The sequence below is a fragment of the Dipodomys ordii genome, unplaced genomic scaffold (assembly GCF_000151885.1).
Source record: "Dipodomys ordii isolate 6190 unplaced genomic scaffold, Dord_2.0 Scaffold138, whole genome shotgun sequence".
In the NCBI taxonomy this organism is placed as follows: Eukaryota; Metazoa; Chordata; class Mammalia; order Rodentia; family Heteromyidae; genus Dipodomys; species Dipodomys ordii.
The window spans coordinates 1,172,092-1,195,524 of record NW_012267354.1 but is presented as its reverse complement, the minus strand read 5'-3'; the positions used below and the strand labels follow the sequence as shown (position 1 = coordinate 1,195,524).

Below are 23,433 nucleotides of genomic sequence, written 5' to 3'. Positions count from 1 at the left end.
GCATGCCTGAGGCCCTGGGTTCAATTCCTCAGCACCACATAAGCAAAAAGAAAAAAGCCGGAAGTGGCGCTGTGGCTCAAATGGTAGAGTGCTAGGCTTGAGCTGAAGAGCTGAGGGATAGGCCCAGGCCCAGAGTTCAGGCCCCCTGACCGGACCCCCAAAAAATAAAATAAGATAAAGTAAAGAAAGTTGAGATCTGCTGAGTTTTATTATTTGCTCAGCCAAATTCATATAGCTAGGATTTCAATCCATGCCTGATTCATGATCTGTGTGTGTGTTTGTGTGTGTGTGTGTGTATGTGTATGCAAGAGAGAAACAGAGAATATGTGTGTGTATGGGGGCTTGTACTTGGGGTCTGGGTGCTATCTCAACTTTTTTGCACAAGCTTTTCTATCACTTGAGTCACAGCTCCATTTTCAGCATTTTGTTCATTAATTGAAGGTAAGAGTCTCACACTTTCCTGCCTGGACTGGCTTCAAAGCATGATTCTCAGATCCCCACCTCCTGCTTAGCTAGGATTACAGGTATGATTCACCAGTGGCTGGCTTCTGACTAAAGATCTCTCAACCACTAAGCTACTCTACCTCATTCAGAACCAGGTTCCTGGGTTGTCCTGATGAACACACATGAAAATTCATTAGGACTACCCAGGCACCTGGTTCATGAAGATTACCTAATGCCCCATGAAGGCACAGACCATCCCCCCTTCCCCCCCCCCCGCCCCAGTTTTTTTTTTCAGTTCTGGGGATTGAACTCTGAGTCTGACACTGTCCCTGAACTCTTTCACTCAAGACATGATCTACTTTGAGCCACAGTTCCACTTCCAGTTTTCTGGTGATTAATTAGTCTCACGTATACTCAGATCTCAGCCTCCTGAGTAGCTAGGATTGCAGGTGTGAGCCACCAGCACCCAGATCAATCCAGTTCTCTGCTGTTCTCTTTTTTGTTGTTGTTGGTCATGGGACTTGAACTCAGGGCCTGGGCACTGTCCCTGAGCTTTTCTGTTCAAGGCGGATATGCTACCACTTTGAGCCACAGGCTCTACTTCCAGTTTTCTAGTGGTTAAGAGTCTTACAGACTTTCCTGCCTTGGCTGGCTTTGAACCGTGATCCTCAGATCTCATCCTCCTGAGTAGCTAGGCTGTCCTCTCTTCTTAAGGTGCTTCTTGCTCACCATATGAGAGGGAGGGAGTCCCCCCTCCCTCCAAACAGCGCTAAGCCTCCTCCTCCAGGCTTCCATAACACCCAGTGAGTGGGATCCCTGACACAGAAGCCACACCATGCTGAAATGTCCACCTTATCTTCCCCAGCCTCACCAGAGATTCCTCATATATAGGACAAACTTTTTTTTTCCTTTTTATTTTCAAATCACCAGTGGCTCACACTATTAGGTTCATAGCACACAACAAATGCTTCTTGAAGACAGGAGTCAAATAAATCTTTGGGAAGAAAAACAAGATAAAGGTGATGTATGGCATATTTTGTTTGTTTGTTTGAAATCATCCAAGGCTTGGTCTAGAATCCAGATCTTCTGGTTCCAATTCCAGGCCTCTCTCCTGTACACAGTAACTTCTGTTCTTGCTGGGAATGAGAGGAGCGGGCAGCAGCTGAGTCTGCAGATGCCCTGCGCATCTCTGAGCACTGGGGAGAGGCTTGATGGTGTGACCCCACCCTGTCTCCCCATCCCTTGCCACAGTCACCACTGCATTGTCCAGAGAAGTCATTTCTACCCCAAGCCTTCCCTGTGACCCAGGCAGGGTTGAAATCCACACCATACTTGACTAGAGTTTGGGGTAACTAAACCCTTTCAGCAATCCAGGGAGAAGCTGGACCCACGACCCCAGAGCCCAAAGAAGGGGAAGACCCCCCTAGTGAAGGAGGCGGTAAAAGTGTAGATGTGCTCCTGGGTGATGGCGTTGGCGAAGGTCACCCAGCCCACCTCGTAATCCAGAGACACCCGCACCTTGCGAGGCTGCTTCTCCAGGGCCAGCCGGGTGGGGAAGGAGCCCAGAGCGGAGATGAAGCCCCAGGCCAGCCGGATGGCCCACACCCCCTCCTCTGGCCTCAGCCGAAGCTCCCCCTTCCTCCGCACCTCCTCACTCACCACACCCAGGGTGCAGCTGCCCCCGTGGGTCAAGTCCACACCCACCACCCACGAGTGTCTCCCCCCTGTGAAGCCACTGTGGGCCAGAACACAAGTAGCCCGGTCAAAACGCTGGGGGTTGTCCGGTGAATTCTGCCATTTATAGGAGAACCGAGCCCGCCGGTGATTTTCGGACAGAAGGAGTTTGGGGTGGGAAGTCTGGGGGTCGAGAGAGATGTGAGCTGTCCGGGGAAAGAATGGAAGAGATAAAGATGTCAGCTGGTCCACGGTGACGTTCAAGGGCCCAGAAAGCACCCTCCATGTCTACCTGGGCATTCCTATGAAAGCACTTCTGAACTTGCTAGAAATACTCAGAATCTGTGTGTCCAGACCCCACCACGTTCCTGTTGTCTTCAAGAGAGCTGCAAATTGCCAGGTACTGGTGGTTCACGCCTGTAATCCCAGCTACTCAGGAGGCTGAGATCTGAGGATCGTGGTTCAAAGCCAGCCCGAGCAGGAAAGTCCAAAGACTCTTATCTCCAATGAACCACCAGAACACCGGAAGTAGCTCTGTGGCTCAAGGGGTAGAGCGCTTGCCCTGAGCTGTCAAGGATAGGGCCCAGGGGCTTGTATATAGGGCCTGAGTGCTGAACCTGAGCCCTGTTGCTCAAGGCTAAATGCTCTACCACTTGAGCCACAGCTCCACTTCTGGCTTTCTCGGTGATTAATTGGAGATAAGAGTTTCACAGACTTTCCTGCCCCAGTTGGCTTCAAACCACGCTCCTCAGATCTCAGCTTTGCCTCCTGTTTAGCTATGGGATTACAGCTGTGAGCCACTAGCACCCAGCCATATTGTTATTTTTAGTACGTATAAATTGAGAAAAATCTATAAATTCAGCAACCCTTCCAGCAACCCCATGAATCCCTAGGGTCTTTGGTTGGTAGATGGGGAACAATGGCCTTGAAGGAGTTTATTGTGTTCATTCCTGTCTCGGCCCCAGGCTGCCCTCCTGTCATCTGTCATCTGAGGGAGCAGGTGCCCCTGACGGTTATGAGAATGGGATTCTAAACTCAGGCAAGTTCCCTCATCCAGAAAGTCTTCCCTGACTCACTGGGTCCCATTTTGATCCTATCTTCCTTTCCACTGAACATGTGCACAGCAGAGCCAAGCGTCATCAGGAGGGCATGAGCCTGTCCTTTGTACCAGTTCTCCTCGGGACCTTACAAAGTCAGTGTACTCTATGAAACGCTTATTCTTATGGGGATAGGAATTGGGACTCATGTCCCTTGTATAAATGAATGTAATGTGCCCAAGCCTCAGTATCTCATGTCTGTTATCCTAGCAAGTCAGGAGGCTGAGATCTGAGGATCATGGTTTGAAGCCAGCCCTGGCAGGAATGTTTGAGGCTTTTATCTCCAATTAAAAACTTAAAAAGCCAGATATGGTGCTGTGGCTCGAATGGTATTAACACTAGCCTTAAGCAAAAAAAAAAAAAAAATCTCAGGGACAGGGCTGGGAACATGACTTAGGGGTAGAATGCTTGCCTAGCATGCACGAAGCCCTGGGTTTGATTCCCCAGTACCACATGAACAGAAAAGGCCAGAAATGGCACTGTGGCCCAAGTGGTAGGATGCTAGCCTTGAACAAAAGAAGCTCAGGGACAGTGCCCAAAGCCCTGAGTTTAAAGCCCCAGAATCAGTGCATGTGCACACATGCACACACACACACACACACACACATCATAATGTTTACATATAACCTCCATATATTCCCCCATATACTTTAAATCTCTAGATGACTTATATTATTATAATGTTACATTTTAAGTATTATAATGTAATTATAAGACTTAAATGTAAATGCTATATAAATAGTTGTTATATTTTGTTATTTAGGGAAAAATGCCAAGGGAAGGAATGTTTGACTTTGTTTAATACAAATATAACTTTTTTTTCCTGGTCATATAGTAGCATCACTGGGGTGTGAATTCAAGGCGTGCAGTTGTTTGGCTGTCACTCTACTACGTGAGCCACATCTCCAGCCTGTCTGTTGGACTATTCTCCCCAAGCTGGCTTTGAACCAAGATCCCCCAGATCTCAGTCTCCTGAGTAGCTAGGATTATAGGTGTGCTGCTGGTACCCAGCCTGAATGTTTTCTGAGGTCGAATGTAGAATCTGTAGATATGGAGGGCTACCGTGGGTATGCACATGTATATTTAGACACACAAGTGTATATGGCATGTATATACATAGGTGTACCTATGACTTGAGTGTGAGTATATATGACTACCATATTGCCTAGTGGAGATGGGAATCTGTCTTTCCTTTTTAGGGCCTCCTCACTGTCTCCCATCCTGATGGAAGGTGCTTACCTGGCTCATAGTCCAACTCAAAGCAGAGTTTCTCTGTGAAAAGGAAATAATAAGAGAAGATTTCATTAGTGTCAAAACCAGAGAAGACCCCTCTCCTCATCCCCATCCCAGATAAAGGAGCAAAGCAAATGGAAGCTACAGTCATCTTGACCAGTGGTTCTAAACTTCTGCGGGCATCTTAATCTCCTGGAGCTCCTACCACCATACCCTGGTTTCAGGTGTTCCTGAAAATGTGGGGTGGGGCTGCAAATGTTCAGTTCCAGGGGGTATTGATGCTGCTGGGTGGGGTTCCATTTTGAGGCCCACTGCCCCAGCTCTGAGCAAGCAGGGACTATGTCTCCTTTGTACACTTGTAGCCCCAAAACATGCTAAGCTAGGCATTAGTGGCTCGTGTCTGTAATCCTGAGATCTGAGGATCACAATTTGAAGCCACCCTGCGCAGGAAAATCTACAAAATCTACTTAATCACAGAAATCTACTTAAGCACAGAAAAAGCCAGTGTCCAGGCTCAGAGTTCAAGCCCCAGGACTGACAAAAAAGAATATGCTAAGTGTTAAAGATCCATCTGCTTAATGGATAAGTAAGTGGACTCATTCATTGTTGTGCTTTAAAATAATTTGAGATTAGGCAGAAGTCAGTCTTTTTCTCCCATAATATTGGGGATTGAATCCAGGGTCTGGAACATGCTAAGCAAGCAATGTACCTCTGAAGCCATGCCACCTCCTTAATTTGGGGGGTTTTAGTTCATTTTGATAAATGTTTTTTGTTTTTTTTTGGGTCCAGTCGTGGGGCCTGAACTCTGGGCCTGGGCGCTGTCCCTTAGCTCTTCAGCTCAAGGCTAGTGCTCTACCACTTGAGCCACAGTGCCACTTCCGGCTTTTTTCTTTTTGCTTATGAGGTGCTGAGGAATCGAACCCAGAGCCTCAGGCATGCAAGGCAAGCGCTCTACCACTGAGCCACCTTCCCAGCCCCAAATGTTATTTTATATGATCAGATGCATAGAGACGTTGCACCTTTGTGTTCCTCTACTAAGAATATCCTCCCTCAGGGAGGTGGGGAGGGAAGGGATGGTAGGGGAAAAACAAAGAGGAGGTAACAATGCTCCATAGGAAATGTACTCATTACCTTACTGCAACCCCTTTGTACACTATTTTAAAAAAAAAACATAAAAAGGAATATAGTATTAAAGAAAAATGGCAAAATTTGGAAACTGGAATTAGAAATTGGAAAAAAAGAATATCCTCCATCCATCTACCCCTTTAGTTTTGTGTTCTGTTTCTAAGATAGGGTCTCATAAACTCTTCTGGCCTCTGGAAATCCTCCTGACTCTGCCTTCTGAGTAGCTGGGATTATAGGTATGTGTACTCCTCCCCATCTGACTAGTCAACCTTGGAATAAGGTGAAATTTCCTTTCCTGCAAGGTCACTAGGAATGCTAACAGGAAGTGGACTTAGGGGGAGCGTTGTTCTACAGTGATGCTTTGGAGGGTGGACTTTTAGAAATAGGGGACATTGCTGGGCGCTAGAGGCTCACGCCTGTAATTCTAGCTACTCAGGAAGCTGAGATCTGAGGATCATGATTCAAGCCAACCACGGGCAGGAAAACCTATGAGACTCTAATCTCCAATAAACAACTAGAAAACTGGAAGTGATGCTGTGGCTCAAGTGGTAGAGCCCTCGCCTTGAGCTGAAGAGCACAGGGACAGCGCCCAAGCCCAGAGCTCAAGCCCCTCGACCAACCAAAAAAACAAAGAAAGAAAGAAAGGAAGGAAAGAAAGAAAAGAAATAGGGGACATTGTTTATGATTTCACAGACTGGGGAAGGGCAAAAGCCACATTCCCTTCCAACTCTCATCCCAGCTTTTCCTTTCCCTCTCCCATCACCCTTTCCTGTTCCCAGAAAAGCCACAGTTCCTATACAGACAACCCAGCCCCAGGAGCCACATGAACAGAAGGAAAGAGAAAGAGCAAGCAAGGCATTAGTCAGATACCAGAGGATCCATGTAAATACTATCACTGGCTACTGACTAATGGTGTTTATCAGAAATTTATCATGAACTGCAGATTATGCTGTGGGCATTTTAATTATTTTTTTTGGTCCGGTCGTGGGGCCTGAACTCTGGGCCTGGACACTGTCCCTCAGCTCTTCAGCTCAAGGCTAGCGCTCTACCACTTGAGCCACAACGCCACTTCCAGCTTTTTTCTTTTTGCTGAGGAATCGAACCCAGGGCCTCTGGCATGCAAGGCAAGCGCTCTACCACTGAGCCACCTTCCCAGCCCCTGGGCATTTTAATTATTGAGAATGATATTTTTAATCTCTCTCTCTCTCTCTCACTCACTTGCTCGCTCGGTGTGTGTGTGTGTGTGTGTGTGTGTGAATATTGGGGCTTGAACTCAAGGCCTCAGGCTCTTACTTGGCTTTTCTGCTCAATGCTGGTATTCTACCATTTGAACCACACCTCCATGTCCAGATTTTTGCTACTTATTTGGAAATAAGAGTCTCTAGGATCTGCCTTCCGAGGCTGGCTTTGAACCTAGATCCTCAGATCTCAGCCTCCTGAGGAGCTAGGATTGATTACAGGCTTGAGCCACCAGCTGATTTAGCACAAGCATTATCTTTTGCATTGCTTAATGCCAACTGATAAAATTTAATTATTCTTCAAATCAGTTGAACTTTTCTTCAGAAATGTTCACTTTTATTGTTTTTCATATTGTCATATTATTTTCAGAGTCAGCATTTATCAAAAGTCTCAGATAACATAGTCAAAGCACGGAAAATATATAAATATTCACCACTATGGGGAGTGGAGCAAGAAGGCCTTTCCTAAATCCAGGCTGTATGGCCACCTGTGCTCCATGGAGCTCTTACCCAGAAACTTCTTCATCTCCCTTTGCAGGGGGAGGGCCTGCTGGGGGAAGTCCCGGATCCTCTGGCCCAGCTCAGGAGACACAGCCTCTGGTTTTCGGCACTTTCTGGTTTCACATCTAGGGGCAGAGAAACAATGGAGTCTAGGAATTCTTCTCCTTAATGATGCTTGCAGAGCTAGTTAGACATCTACTCATAAGGCTGAGGTACCAGTTCAGTTCCCATGGACAGCCTTCCTCTAGGATGCCCAGCTGCTATATAAGATACGGGTACTTGCAGCTCTAGGTGACAATGCATTTGGATGTGTGGAAGTTTATGTGTGAATATACGTCCTTTACGCAGGATGTTGTATATTTATATGGCAGTAACTAGAACAATGGGGCATATCTGTATTTATGTGGAAAAAGAAAATGGACATCCCATGACTTACCTTATTAGAGTGCTCCTGATATCCTAGATGGGAGAGAAAGAGTTTCAGAGTTTCAGGGTTTTCCTCCCTCCCTCCCTCCTTCCCTCCCTCCCTTCCTGCCTTCCTCACTTCCCTTCTATTTTATAATATTGGGGTTGAACTTAGTGCTTGCTAATACTTGACCATTCCAGCCATACCACCAGTTCTTTTGCTTTGGGATTGCTTTCACATTAACTGTGACCAGGCTAGCCTCAAGCCTCGATCTTTCTGGCTCTGAGTCCTGAGTAGCATGTTGCCACTATGCAAAGGTTTCCTATTTTTCTTATGTTCATATCCTTGGACATTTCAGAAAGGGACACCAGATGCATAAAGGTCAGATTGTTAGGGTTTACCAAACCTTGGGAATCAGAGTCCAACTCCTTTACTGTATAGACCCAGGTGATGAAGGGACCTGTCTCTACTAGTTAGAGGCTAAGTTGAACAAGTCCCACTGAAGTTTCCTGTTTCTCCCTCTCCAGTGATTTCCCCTAAATCTTGCCTTCAGATGCTTCTGATGCTTTGCTCACAGCCCAATCTCTCTCCTCCAGTTCAAAGAATTAAAACAGATCAGGAAGAACTTTCTGACTGGTAGAAGGGGTCACTCAGGATAAAGAACAATTTGCACTGGAAATAGCACCTGGCATTTGTTTACATAGTACCATGTGTATGTGTGTGTGTGTGTGTGTTTGCACGTGCATGTGTGTGCACACACATGCCTTGAACTCTCACTTGGCTTTTTCACTCAAGATTGGTGCTCTACCACATGAACCATAGTTCCTCTTCTGGCTTTTTGCTGGTTGAATAGTTGACTGGAGATAGGGTCTGTTGGATTTGTCTGCCTGGGCTGGCTTCACACTGAGATCCTCAGATCTCAGCCTCCTGAGTAGCTAGGATTATGGTGAGTCACCAGTACCCAGAAATAATTAGTATTTTTCAAAGTGCTACTTCCATGTGCATTTTACTGATGGATCCTTACAGAGGCCCCATGAGATGGTTAATAGAGTGACGGATGTTAATCCATGCTGTTCAATACATGTGGGATGGAAAGACAGACAGGAAAGCACAAAGACCAGGAACTCATGAAAGCATGGGCAGAAACTCGGGCCTCTGGTCTCATAACTCATCTCCTATCATGGATGCAGATGTGTGTGAGTGAAGGAGGCACAGTTTAGTCAAGGAAGATACAGTGATTCCAGGGACCACAGGGACAGGGGACAGCTCAGGCCTCACCGTCAGGAGCTCTCTTGCCGGTCTCTCATTCTTCTCCTCCAGTTCTTCAATCAGGGCACTGAACCGGCAGATCTCCCTAGAGACCAGGAATTCTAACTCTTCCTGTTGCTTCAAGATGTCTCCATCCAGCCTCTCCAGCTGTGTTAACAGAATGCCCTGCTGTTCCTCCAGGAATCGGCTTAGGTGGGCAAACTCAGAAATCACCTGCTGTCTTTTGGTAGCCACCTGAGTCTGAGAAGACAGAGCAAGAGACAAGGAAGATGTCGCTCTCACCTTCACCAGGACTGCCTCCTCTTCCTTCCCTCCCTCTCCCTCCTCCGTCTCTTCCTTCTCCTTTTCCTTCTCTTTCTTACTTCACTCCCATCTCCCTCTTGGCCTAGTTCCACATGCTCCCAGATTGGGTGGCGAAATCAGAACCTCTCCCATCTCCCTAGTCCCCAGACAGAATTAGAGTTGGCATGGCTTCTTTCCACCTGCCCATTCCCTCTGGGGACCAGGCAGCCCAGCATTGACTCAGCACACCATCTGGGAGCCAGACAGCCCAGCATTGACTCAGCACAACGACCATAAAGGGGCAGGGAGAGAAGTTGGTTCAGAAGAGGTGCGAGGAAGGCCTGGCCCTCTGCCTTGTAGGAATCACACATCACGTGCACAGCACTAACTAAGCCGCTCCTCCAGTGTGATCTCATTTAATCCTGGTAGCAGGCTGAGTAAGTGGTGATTTCTAATCTCTACCAACAAGTTAAACTGAAGTTAGGAGTTGCTTGAGGCTATGTAGTCTGTTCCAGAGTCAGGACTCAAATTCAGAATGATTTCAAAGCCCGTTCTGTTATGTTTCCCAGAGTGAGGGAGAATTCTAGACCTGGACCTACCAGGAGGACTTGTATCCTTTTGCTTTCTCTTGATTGGATTTCTTGAATCTCTTCTCTCTCTTTTCTTAGATTCATAAGACACTTGTGTATTTGTTCCTAGGGGACAAAATTCAAAGAAGGAAAATGATTTCTTAAGGGGTGTCATCTCGTCCAACTCTCTGCCTCTTTTTTGGGTCCGGTCGTGGGGCCTGAACTCTGGGCCTGGGCGCTGTCCCTCAGCTCTTCAGCTCAAGGCAAGCGCTCTACCACTGGGCCACCTTCCCAGCCCTTTTTTTTTTTCCGGTCGTGGGGCCTGAACTCTGGGCCTGGGCGCTGTCCCTCAGCTCTTCAGCTCAAGGCAAGCGCTCTACCACTGGGCCACCTTCCCAGCCCTTTTTCTTTTTTATGTTGTCAGTCATGGGGCCTGAACTCTGGGCCTGGGCACTGTTCCTCAGCTCTTCAGCTCAAGGCTAGCACTGTCTACCACTTGAGCCACAGCACCACTTCTACCTTTTTCTGCTTACGTGGTGCTGAGGAATCGAACCCATGGCCTCACATATGCAAGGCAAGCACTCTACCACTGAGCCACCTTCCCAGCCCGACAACAACTCTTGGGGTACTATTCTTTTTAATTTATACTTTCCCCTCTTCAATTTTCTTTTGGGGGGGAGGCACTGGTATTCGGGCTTGAACTCAGGGTCTGGGAGCTTTCTTTAATTCAAAGCTGGTGCTCTACCACTTGAATCACAGCTCCACTTCAGCTTTTTGGTGGTTAATTGGAGATAAGAATCTCACGGATTTTCCCTTCCTGGGCTGGCTTCAAACTTTGATCCTCGCATCTCAACCTCCTGTAGAGCTAGGGTTACAGGCATAAGCCATTCACCCCTGCCCTCCCCACCCCCCACCCTGCTCGGTTTTCATCAGCGCTTTCCCCCTTTTGTATACCATTGAAGACGGCAACTTTGTTCCCTCTGTGAGTCTGTCTTCAGGTTAAATATCCTAATTTCTTTTGATTTTAGTAAGTGGTACCTAAAATCTATCTTGAGCTTGGTATGTCCTTTGCTGCAATAATTCCAACTTCCTGACACATCCCAAAGGGATACAAAATATGCAAATAAATAACCTTCCTTCTTATCTAGGCATGATTCCAAACGTGAGAAGAAACTTGGATAGTGCAAAAATGAGACTAATTATTTTTAAAAAGTAATTTGCTCTGGAATAGATTAGGAACAGGTACACACCTAAATGCTCATCTGTGGTAGATTCAAAACTCTCACCACCAAATGCTAATTCACTAATTAAGACCTCTGCACACACAGACCCTCACTTGTACCAAGGCACCATACATAAACAACTAGAACCAGCACATACTTATTTAATGACCAATAACATTACATACCACATCTATTCATCCAACTCTACCTATACATCAACTAACATATTAATGAACAATAACAGTCAAACAGCTATACGCAAATACCCCCACCTAAACACACCATTCACCCCTGTAGACATGAAAACATCACTCATGTATTCAACTACTATGATTGAGCTCCTATGAGCTCAAGGGGAGCCAGGAACAAATACCTTAGAACTCAAGTCTTCAATCATAAATGTGTTGTTGTGGGACTGGGAATGTGGCTTAGTGATAGAGTGCTTGCCTAGCGTGCATGAAGCCCTGAGTGTGATTCCTCAGTACCACATAAACAGATAAAGCTGGAAGTAGTGCTGTGACTCAAGTGGTAGAATGATAGCCTTGAGTAAAAGAAGCTCGGGGACAGTACCCAGGCCCAAAGTCCAAGCCCCAGGACTGGCAAAAAGGAAAAACAAAACAGAACAGAACAACAACAACAAAAAAAAACACAAAAAACAAGAAAGTGTCATTGTCTTGCTTGCGTCTGTGGCCTGGGTAATCACATAAGTGGGGAGAAAGAATTTGGAGTCATGGTGACCCCCAAACGTCATAACTCTACTCTGCTTCCCTTAGTCCAATTCTAGCTCCACCCTGTGACCCCAGGGTCCCCTCTCCTACCCTGTAGGGACCAGCCGCGTCCTCCAAGAAGCGTACTGTGTGGGTTCCATGTTCCCCAGCCTCACGACACACCACGCACAGATGTGCCTCATCATCCTCACAGAAGAAGTAGACCTTCTCCCTGTGCTCCGAGCAGATGTCTTCATCCCCGGGGCCCAGCGTGGACACCAGCTGGAGGTGTTCGATGTTCTCCACCACGTTGGCCAGCTGCCAGTTGGGCCTGAAGCCCCCTGGGCGGAAAGGCTCCTTGCACAGGGGGCAGGTGAGGGACTCCTCAGACTCCGGAGCGGGGATCTCACAGTAACGAGTAAGGCAGCCCCGGCAGAAATTGTGGCCACAATCAATGGTGACTGGTTCCTTCAGAGTTCCTTGGCAGATGGGGCAGTTGACCTCATCGACCAGGCTGGTCACAGAGGCAGCTGTGGCCATGCTGGGGCTCTGAAGCCTTGCGCTTCCTGAAGGTCACCTCCACTGCTCAGCTGAGGGGGATCAGCAGGTACACACACCCACATGTGTCCACCCCTGGACAGAAACATAGTCACACACACCTGAACAAGGTACCTGTGTGCATCTTCTCTGCCACCAGAGTCCCTCAGGAGAAGACAGACACACCTGCCAGCCGCAGAGATGGAGAAAGAGCAGCAGAGGCGGAGGGTGTAGAGGGGTTCACGACATTCCCCAGATGGCCTCAGTTATTCTTGAAGCCTGGACACGGCCCATGGCTGGGCAGCTCCATTCACTCACCACCACTCCCAATAGAAAGAAGGTGCTGGTTATTCAGTCATCCACTGTTGACAAAGATCATTCTTGTTTGAGGGGACAGGAAAGAGACTGGCTCATGGAGTGGCAATGCCACCCCAGTCTCTCTTCAGTGCATCCAGCTGTCTCCAGGGAGATTGGCAGTATCAGGCAGCCCCGGGCCAGCCAGGCAGCAGATAGGCAAGTGTGGAGACTCAGATAAGACCTGGTGCTTGGTTGTGCACAGAATGGGCAACTTCACCAATGCCCTAGCTGGCTTGCCACGGGCTTTAAAAGAGGCTGGAATCTACTCCATGTGGGGAAAAAGAAAAATAAATCATTGCCACCAAACTTGATGATGACTGTATACTTTACACTGTTATTGACATCTTGAACACATGATATCATTTCCTCCACCTGTCTGCTCTATACGATTGTGCTATTAGGCTCTCCACTTTGCAAATTAGAAACCTAAGGATGAACCAGGTCACCTCAGCTCTCCCAAGAAATGTGAGTGGCCACAATTTACAGCCAGAGCCCTGCATCTTTTGAGCAATTCCAACCAACAACAGAATCCATGTGTGCACTTCAATATTTCTGGTTCCCATATAAGGAGTAAAAATAAAATGATAAAATGAATTTTAATAATATATCATATTTGGCTAGTATCTTAAAAATACTATGATTTCAACATATACTTGGTATAATATGTTATCAAATGAGGGGTGTGTGTGTGTGTGTGTGCACTGGTACTGAGGTTTGAACTCAGGGTCTGGGTGCTGTCCCTAGCTTTTTAACTCAAGTTTGGTATTCTACTATTGAGCCACAGCTCCAATTTTGGCTTTTTTCTTGGTTAATTGGAGATGAGTCTCATGGTCCTTCCTGTCAGGCTGGCATTGAACCTTAATCCTCCGATATCAGCCTTCTGAGTAGTTACAATTACAGACAAGAGCCACCAGTGGCAGGCTCAAATGAGATAGGTTTCAGTTCTTTTCATTCATACCAAGACTTTTAAACTCGTCTGTATTTCACATATACAGTACCCCTCAACCCGAACTGACCACATTTCTTTTATTTTTCAGGTCTAAGACGAGGACTCAAATCCAGTACTTGATACTTTTGCTCATTGGCTAGTACTCTGCCAACTGAGCCACGCCTCCTACCCCAAACTAACCACATCTCAATGCACAGTAGCCACACATGGATGGTGGCTCACCCATGGACAATGTTGCTCCAGGGCTGTGGTCTTGGCCAAGATGATGGGTGTGGGTAGGAAGGAAGTGGTGTGAAAAGGTGCATGGACAGAGTGGTAAGATGAGCCTTCAGTGGGAATATGGAAGGAAGGACCTGATCTTCTCGGCGGGTGCAGGTAGGTGGATGGAGAACATGGCTGTTTGACCTCTGCTGAGTGTTGGCATGTGGGAAGGGCACTAAGACATGCATTGTCTCCAGTCTTGCAGTTGTCAATCAAGGTCTGTGAACTTTGGAAAGTTGCTTTGTCTTTCAGTTTTCATCTCCTTCTCTGTAAAATTCAGGTAAAACCACCTTCTCAGAGATTGTTATCAGAATTCTATACAATAATACCAAAGTAGTAAATCCTGTGTAATGTGATCAGATCTGCTTACCTTTTTATTTTTTTGTTATTTTTTTAAATTTAATTTTATTTTATTTGTGAACATACTGTACAGAGGGGTTACAATTACATGGGCAGGATAATGCGTACATTTCTTACCAAGCATTGCAGCCTCCTCCTTTGTTTACCCTTCACATCCCTTCCCAGCCTCCCCCCTCCCCCCCAATCCCAATCCTTCTCCTTCCTCCCCCTCCCCCCCCCCCCCCCCCCCCCGCACCGACGTTGTAAAGCTCGTTTTGGACATGACAACTTGTACTTCTCATTGTTGCAACAGGTCCACCTGTATCCTTAAACAACTGGTTTTTCCCCATCTCCTCCACAAGTTATACTGACATCAAATATAGTGAAAGCAGGGGTTATACTGTGGGGGAGGGACATACAACTGCTTACCTTTTTAACTAATTTAACTAAAGCCTAAAACTCTTTAGGTTTTCTGAAATGTGTTAATAGTTACATTATTTTTTTTCTTGCTTGCAATGAAACAAACTGGGACTGGAGGCATAGTTCAAATGGGTGAGCACTAGCCATGAGTGAACAAGCCAAATGAGAACACAAGGCCCTGAGTTCAAGCCCCAGTACTGGCACACACAAAAATGATTAATCAATTGGTTGATTAAATTTCATGAAAAATTAAGTTGAAACCCAATGTTATCCAAGCGCCAAGGAACAGTGATCCTCAGAGATGGGGTAGTTAGAAGTACAGGAAAAGTAAAAAGGAAAACTTCAAGTCAGTCTACCAATGTCTCAACTGAGTCATTTCAGCTGCCCGGAAATCAGTGAGCTCATTCTCCAAGGCTGGACTTTGACGGGGGCAGGCACACCCCATATCTAGAGCTTTATGGCCTCTACCTGCTCATTGTTTCAGGAAGCAGCAATTCCCTCCCAGTGCTTCTCACTCTAGTACAGTCAAGAGATTCCAAGAAACTCCTTCTCCCAGTGATCTCATGGGGCTCCCCATGACACCGGAAGGGGACAGGAATGAGGGTGCACACCTGGCTGTCGCTGGGAAAGGCTGCACGGTTGCGGGTGTCCTGGAGTTTGGACCCGTTTAGCTGATGGGTGGTGGCCAAAGGGTTCTGGGGAGCTGAAGAGGCAGGGCCAGGTGGCTTCTCTCCCTGGTGGCATTCCTGCCTGTCTTTCATTCTTGTACAAGTGTGCTGCCGTGACTCATGTACAAGTGACTCAATTTCAGGCAAAGGAATTCCTGTGGACGGAGGCAGAGGACGGCGCCCGCACCGGCTGGGGACGGCTGCGTGATGCCCTCAACTCCATGCATGCAGGTGGTGGGCCAGGGAGCCGCCTGTCCTGTGTGCAGGGGGACCCTGCATGATGTGGTGACCGCCAGCTGTGGACACGCTTGCTGCCGGCTCTGCCTCTCGCCCTCGGCCCAGATGGGGGCCCAGCCATCGAGAAGGCTCCTGCTCTGCCCTGTGTGCCAGGGGGAAGAGCAGACAGACCCCATGAAGGTTCCAGTACCCCTGGGCCCTCTGAGGGAGATGTACTGTGAGGAGCACGGGGAGAAGATCTACTTCTTCTGCGAGAACGATGCTGAGTTCCTCTGTGTGCTCTGCCGGGAGAGTCCCTCTCATCAGGCCCACACCGTGGGGATCCTGGATGAGGCCATTCAGCCCTACCGGGTAAGCTGGCAGGGGCCTGTTAGGGGGCAGGATGGTAGCTTGTGGAGGTTGGGGGACCAGCCTGTGATGTGCTTTCTAAGGCTGAAGAGTCCTCTGTGTTCCTATCTCCCTGTGCATACCTTGATTAAGAATTGTCTTGTTTGTGGGCACCTGTGGCTCACACCTGTAATCCTACCTACTCAGGAGGCCTGAGATCTGAGGATCACTGTTCAAAGCCAGAAAGTCCATGATACTCTAGTCTCCAGTTAACCACCAAAAAACCAGAAGTGGAGCTGTGGCTCAAGTGGTAGAGTGTTTAGCCTTAAGCTGAAGAGTGCAGGGACAGCACCCAAGCCTACCAAAAAAAAAAAAAGTCTTGTCTATCTACCTAACACCAACTCCTGCCTGTCCTCTTTGGGGACAAGGTCTAGACTTTTTTTTTTTTTTTTTTTTTGGTTAGTCGTGGGACCTGAACTCAGGGCCTAGGCCCTGTCCCTGAGCAATCTTTTGCTCAAGGCTAGCACTCTACCACTTAAACCACAGCACCACTTCTGGCTCTTTCTGTTTAAGTGGTACTGAGCAATCAAACCCAGGGCTTCAGGCATGCTAGGCAAGCACTCTACCACTAAGCCACATTCCCACCCCACCCCCTTTTTTTTCCAGTCATGGGGCTTGAATTCAGGGCCTGGGAACTTGTTCCTGAGCTCTTTTTTGCTCAAGGCTAGCACTCTACTACTTTGAACCACTTCTGGTTTTCTAGTAATTAATTGGAGATAAAAGTCTCATGGACTTTCCTGCCCAGGCTGGCTTTGAACCACCATCCTCACATGTCAGCCTCCTAAGTAACTAGGATTACAGGATTGAGCCACCAGCACCCAGCTAACTACTAGCTTTGGTCACCTACAAAGCCCTTAGCACTCAGTGGTGAGCAAGGAATACAACATACAATATTTGTGATTTGGATTATTAACTGATCCACCTTTCTCTGCCTCTTCTCTCCACAGGATCGTCTCAAGAGTCGACTAGAATCTCTGAGCACCGAGAGGGAGAAGATAGAAGACATAAAGTGTCAAGAAAACCAGAAGATCCAAATGCTTCTGGTAAGGCCCACACACTGAGTACTATCACCTCTTGGGGTTTTCTTAGCCACCTGGGGAAGTCTGTTAGTTTATACCTATTGCCTGGCTGAAAAGAACTGGCAAACTATTCTCATTCCTGCTTCCAGATGAAGGTTTTTTGCAACGCCAGAACTTCAGGCCTGGAAGTGGTTCTGACAACTTCTAATCTAAGATACATGTACCCAGTCCTTCACAGAGTGAAAAACTAAGGCTGGGCCTCGCTAGCTCATGCCTGTAATTCTAGCTACTCAGGACACTGAGATCTGAGGATCGTGATTTGAAGCCAGCCCAGGGAAAGAAGTCCCTGTGAGACTCATATATCCAATTAACCCCCAGAAAAAGACAGAAGTAGCACTGTGGCTCACAGTGATAGAGTGCTAGCCCTGAGCAAAGAAGCTCAAGGACAATGCCCAGACCCTGTGTTCAAGCCCCATGACCAAAACAAAAAAATAATAACTGAGATCCAGGAAAGTGATATACCCAAAGCCACTTCGTGTTAAAGTTATTAGAATGTGGGTCTCTTGATCTCAATGGACTCAGGCCCATTATTCTTTCCCCAATGTGTCTGCCTAGAGAGACCATCTATCTATAGCCTGGAAGTGTGGGGTCACAAGATGTAGATTAGTATCTGTTTCTAGTCTTGACTATAAAGCTGACCCTGTGGACAGCAGGCTATAATGTAGTTCTATCTGGCTCCTTCCCATCTTGTTTTTCCTGATGCAAGATTATCAAGGAGAAAAATCCAGTGTTGGAATTTCTGGCACTTTGACCAAGGAGACAAAGCCTCAGGACAGAAAGTTCTCCCTGGTGTTTCTCCACTGCCATCAAAGATGCCTTGTAGATGTTGACTTTGGTGCCTAAAACGAAGGTCCCGCACTCCTTCAGCCTGTCTCTAATCACAACTTCCTTTTGCCTGAATCGTTCTCTAAAAATATTACTATAGTCCTGTCTGCCTAACTCTAAAGAGATACAGTAGGGCATTGAGAAGATGGAAGGAATTTTTTACATTTCAACATGCCTTGAAGAGCACAAAATGGCATTATTATTATTTTACCTAAGATAATAGTATAGACCTTGTCACTGATAATCTCAAGACATCAAATTCTACCAAAGTACAATTTAGAAGAATGAGTTTAGAATTACATACTCTCAGCCCCAGTGGCTCACACTGTAATTCTAGCTACTCCGAGGGCTGAGATCTGAGGAGTATGGTTTGAAGCCAACCTGGACAGGAAAGGCCCTGAGCCTCTTATCTCCAATTAACCACCAGAAAAAGCCAGAAGTAGGACTGTGGCTCAACTGGTAGAGTGCTAGCCTTGAACAAAAAGGAGCCCAGGGCAGTGCCCAGGCTCAAAGCTCAACCCCTAGGATTGGCAAAAAAGAAAAAGAAAGAAAGAAAGAAAAGGAAAAAGAAAAGAAAAAGAATTATATACTTTCTGAGCATAGAGAGAAACAAGATAAAAGACATTAAGTGTTAGAATACCAGAAGATCCAAGTGCTTGTGATCAAACCTTCATGCTTGGCCACTCTCCTTTGGGAGTTTTCTTATACTTTGTAATAAGTACACAGATGATTCTTCTGAAAGCCAGCTCTGTGAACCTCTCTCTAACCATGTCCCCAACCTTTTTTTCCCTATCCCTGCAGACTTATATTGAAAGCAAGAAGCAATGGGTAGAAGCAACTTTTAAGAGGCTGCAGCAGGAGCTGGAGACCCAGCAGCATTTCCTGCTGGTCAGGCTGAGGGAGCTGGAGCTGGAGATCTGGAAAGAGAGGGGTGAATACATCGCAAAGATCTCTGAGGAGGCCCACAGGCTTGAAGTCCAGGTGGAGGAGCTGGAGGAGAAGTGTCGGCAGCCAGCAAGTGAACTTCTGCAAGTGAGACACCACTCTCCCCCATAGGAGAACAGAAGGGTTCCACGGGAAATGGGTGCTGTACTATGGGCTGGAAGACACTGAAAGAGGCAGGAAAAGAAAGAGATTATCTCTAATGGGAGGGATAAATGGCTGTCTGCCTCTGGTCTAAAGAAATTTGCCCAGGGCATACATTGTTGGGGTCACACAATCTTGGATTTTCCAAGTATTGGTTCTTAAAATTGTGTCACTTGGATGAGTGTCTTAACCTCAAAGAATGGAGATAAGCATAGCATCTCCTTATGGGGTTGTTTCAAACAATGCATGCAAAATGTTTACTTGGGCCCTGGGCATGCAGGAAGAATTCCATAAATGGGGCTTGTTGTGGTTATAGGAATCTTGTCTGGGAACTCAGTCTGGTCCCTGCTGTCTGCCATCTTGTAATCATTGGAAGCAAAACCCTCCTCCAGTGTAAGGCTGAGACAGGGAAAGCAATGGAAAGTGACTGAGTCCTTCTTAAGCCAAGGAACATGACAAAAGAGTTCAATGAGTAATTACATAGATTCTACTCGTTGAGCAAGGAGCGCTTTCAGCTGACATTTTAGGGAAGACAGGATGCTCTGAGTCCCTGTCAGGAAGGACATGTGGAAACTAAGTACATGTTCTTGTCTTTCTTTTGTAGGATTTCAGAATCAACCAGAGCAGGTAGGACCCACACCCCAGTTCTGACCTTCTTTATGTGAGATACTAAGTCAATCACTGACCACTACTCAGAAAGAAAGCACTCTGACAGACCCATGGGCAACTGAGTCACCCAATAACAATTCCAACTTTCAAAGGTTTGTGTTCCAAAGATGCACTTCTGAACTGATGGGTTGGAATTGGGGGCATCTTTTTCCCTCCTTGAAGTGAAAGTTTGAATAATAGTCATGGTTTTTAGACTGATCTAGGAACATCTGTAATCCATGAAATTATTTGTGTGTCAGTACCTAATACCATTTGCAATGTAACTCGAAGGGGGAAGCATTTAGTGTATGAATCCGGTATCCATGAACCAGGAAGTATCTCTAAACTGACTTTTTAAACTGTGAGAGATTAAGTTCTGCGGAGACCCGGGGGTAAATTGGTTGTACATTCATACAGACAAGAACTAGTGAGGATTGAGTTAGGATCAAAATTGAGGGCTTTTCACTACAATGTATATTTTCTTTCATTTCCTTTTTTTCCCTCTGAGGTGAGGGGCTTGAATTCAGGGCCTGGGGGCTATCCTTGAGCTCTTTTTTTTGCTCAAGGCTAGCATTCTACCATTTTGAGGTTTGTTTTCTTGTTGGTCATTGGGTTTGAACTCAGGACTTGGGCCCTGTCTCTGAGCTCTTCTGCTCAAGGCTAGTACTCTATCATATTGAGCCACAGCTCCACTTCTGATTTTCTGGTGGTTAATTGGAGATAAGTGTCTTATGGACCTTCCTGCCAGGGGTGGTTTTGAACTGCAATCCTCAGATCTCAGCCTCCTGAGTACCTAAGATTACAGGCGTGAGCCACCAGCGCTGGGCTTCCTTTCTTTTCTTCTTTCCTAGCCCCTTTCAGTTAATTGTACCAGCTCATGAACTAGAAATCCGTTTAGGCTGTTTTTCAAATGCTACCATACTGCCCTCTAGTGGCCAATATTGGTAATGATCTCGCTCTGAGAGGTGCAACCAATCTCCAGTTCCATAAAATATAAAGAAATAGTATTCAATAATAGCAAGACCACTCTTAACTCTTGATTGTATGAATCAAGTATTGCTTTTTGAATCAGGACCTAACCCATTATCATACGGATCTATAGGTGTGAAGTGAAGACTTTTGTTAATCCAGACACGATTTCTTCTGACCTTATTAAGAAGATCCGAGACATCCACAGGAAAACACTCATCCTTCCAGAAATGATGAGGATTTTTTCAGGTAATGGAATGGGCTGCAGCGCCCAACTCCCAGTAGTTGGGAGTGTGGTGGCAAATGAGCACTTGGGAGACTGAAGCAGGAGGATAGCGAGTTCAAGGCAAACCTTGGGTACATTGCAAGACTCTCAAACAACAACAAAACCTGGTTTTAAGCACCTTCTCTCTCCAAACCTTCCATGGTAACCCCATTATATTCAGGGGAGCATTCCACAGACTATATCTTTTTTGTTGTTGTTAATCGTGGGGCTTGAACTCTGGGCTTGGGCACTGTCCTTGTACTCTTCAGCTCAAGGCTAGCACACTACCGCTTAAGCCACAAAGCCACTTCTAGTTTTCTAGTGTTTTACTGGAGATAAGAGTCTCACAGACTTTCCTGCCTGGGCTGGCTTTGAACCTCGATCCTCAGATCTCAGCCTCCTGAGTAAATAGGATTACAGGTGTGAGCCACTGGCACCCAGCTCTCAGAGCACATCTTTTTCTCCTCAAGGACAGTTACTGGACTGAGAGTCCAGTAAAGTGAACCTTACTTCTCACATCTATGACCTTACATTGTGACCAGGATACCCTCCCCTTGTGAGTGCCTGTACAAAACACTAAGTCAACCTGGCATGGTGGCTCAAGCTTGTAATCCTAGCTAGTTAGGAGGTAGCAATTGGAGGGTCCAGACAAAGAGAAGTTTATCTCAGCTACCCCAACTACAGAGAGAAGCATAATGGCTGGGTGCAGTGTGAGCATTTATTAACCCCAGGAAGCACAAGTGGAAGAATGGAAGCCTGGGGGGTGGGGCACTTTGTGCCCAAAAATAAATAAAGTGCTCATACCTCAAAAATAACCAGTGTCAAAGGGGGCTGGAGGTGTGTGGCTCAAGTGGTAGAACACCTGCCTAGCAAGTGAGAATCCCCAAGTTCAAGCCTCAGTAATCCCCCTCCAAAAGAAAAATGCCATACATCTTTCTGTTTCCCTTTAGAAAACCTGGTGCATCACCTGGAAACAGACTCAGGTAAACAGCAAAGGGCTTGGGGGTGGGGGTGGCGTCTTCCACTCATCCATTTACTCTATGGGAGCAAATAGCAAATCAAGTGCATGTGTCCCACACCCTGAGCACTCGGGTTGTCAGTTCAAGCTCTTGCTAGCTGAGACTGCTTGGAAGTTTCATCTATAAAATGAACAGAATAACAGTTCCTGCCCTAATTAACATGGGGCAGAGTATAGTATAGTCTCCTTTTTTTAAAAAAAAAATATTTATGTTTAGTCAGTTGTGGAGCTTGAACTCTGGGCCTGGGCGTTGTCCCTCAGCTCTTCTGCTGAAGGCAAGCACTCTACCACTGGAGCCACAGCACCACTTCCCATTTTCCAGTGGTTAATTGGAGATAAGAGTCGCAATGGACTTTCCTACCTGGGCTGGCTTTGAACTGTGATCCTCAGATCTCAGCCTCCTGAGTAGTTAGGATTACAGGTGTGAGCCACCAGTGCTCAGCAAAAGCAATTAATTTTAAGCTAAGTTTAATTTGGACCTTGTTTTCAGTCTCTTATATTAAACCGGTGCTTCTCAAACTTTAATGTGCAGAAAAGGATCTCAAGTTTAACTGCAAAAACTGGTTCAGTTGGTGCGTGGTAGGGTCCATGATTATGTTTCCAGCAAGTTCCCAGGGGTGGCTGCTGCTTCTGCTGGTGATAGTCCTCCCCCCTATCCTCCCCCCACCCTCCGCCCCCCCCCACACACACACTTTGGAGAGCAAATCTTACAGCACCTCTTGCCAGTCAGGTAGAGAGAGTTATCATTGTCCACTTGGAGCAGATGGAGAAACTGAGGTTCGGAAGAGCAGGCCGCCCAGGCCCGGTGTTCCTCCTGCCTTTCTGGTTGCTTCCAGCTCTCCTCTCTCTAGGGATCATCACTCTGGACCCTGAGACGGCCAGCCCGAGCCTGGTGCTCTCTGAGGACAGAAAATCAGGGAGATACACGCGGCGGAAGCGGACGCTGCCGGACAGCCCCCTGCGCTTCGACGGCCTCCCGGCGGTGCTGGGGTCGCCGGGCTTCACCTCGGGGCGCCACCGCTGGCAGGTGGAGGTGCAGCTGGGCAAGGGCGGCGGCTGCGCGGTGGGGGTGGCGGTGGAGGAGGTGGGGAGGAAGGGGGAGGTGGGCCTGAGCGCCGACCAGGGTGTCTGGGCGGTCATCCTCTCGCACCAGCAGTGCTGGGCCAGCACCTCCCCGCGCACCGACCTGATGCTGGGCGACATCCCAGGCTGCGTGGACGTCACCCTGGACTATGAGAAGGGCCTGGTGAGCCTCCTCGACGCCGACACCCAACGGCTCCTCTTCACCTTCACGGCCGCTTTCTGCAGCACCATCTTCCCTTTCTTTGCTGTCTGGAAAAAAGGCTCACGCCTTACTCTGAAAGGCTGAGGTTGGAGCTTGCCAAGTGGGGGCCCGGGGAGCCCAGCTCCAAGCTGCACCCCCATGTGCCCTCATGAGGCCTGTGGACCTGAGAACCTCGAATCTTTGGAGCTGGAGGGGGAGAGGGGTAGGGGGTGTTTGTTTTTAACTTGTATTATAAAGCTGCTGTATAGAGGGGTGACAGTTACCTAAATCAGGTGATGAGTACGTTTCTTTTTGGACAATGTCACCCCCTTCCTTTGCTCTCTCCCAGTTTTTCC

General features: G+C 47.3%; 2 protein-coding genes across 2 annotated transcripts; one reads left to right on the top strand and one right to left on the bottom strand.

The window, feature by feature from the left end:
* Window positions 1-1,479: 1,479 nt before the first annotated feature.
* Window positions 1,480-12,678, bottom strand: Trim10 (tripartite motif containing 10). The gene is made up of 7 exons (XM_013031334.1): window positions 11,880-12,678; window positions 9,869-9,964; window positions 8,997-9,227; window positions 7,749-7,771; window positions 7,322-7,437; window positions 4,455-4,487; window positions 1,480-2,324 (listed from the first exon to the last, which is right to left on the bottom strand). Exons 1-7 carry the CDS (start codon window positions 12,306-12,308, stop codon window positions 1,807-1,809), a joined length of 1,446 nt encoding a protein of 481 aa, XP_012886788.1. The 5' UTR covers window positions 12,309-12,678; the 3' UTR covers window positions 1,480-1,806.
* Window positions 12,679-15,506: 2,828 nt separating this feature from the next.
* Window positions 15,507-23,182, top strand: Trim15 (tripartite motif containing 15). The gene is made up of 7 exons (XM_013031335.1): window positions 15,507-15,887; window positions 16,871-16,966; window positions 18,629-18,859; window positions 19,518-19,540; window positions 20,664-20,779; window positions 21,746-21,778; window positions 22,665-23,182. Exons 1-7 carry the CDS (start codon window positions 15,507-15,509, stop codon window positions 23,180-23,182), a joined length of 1,398 nt encoding a protein of 465 aa, XP_012886789.1.
* The last annotated feature ends 251 nt before the right edge of the window (window positions 23,183-23,433 follow it).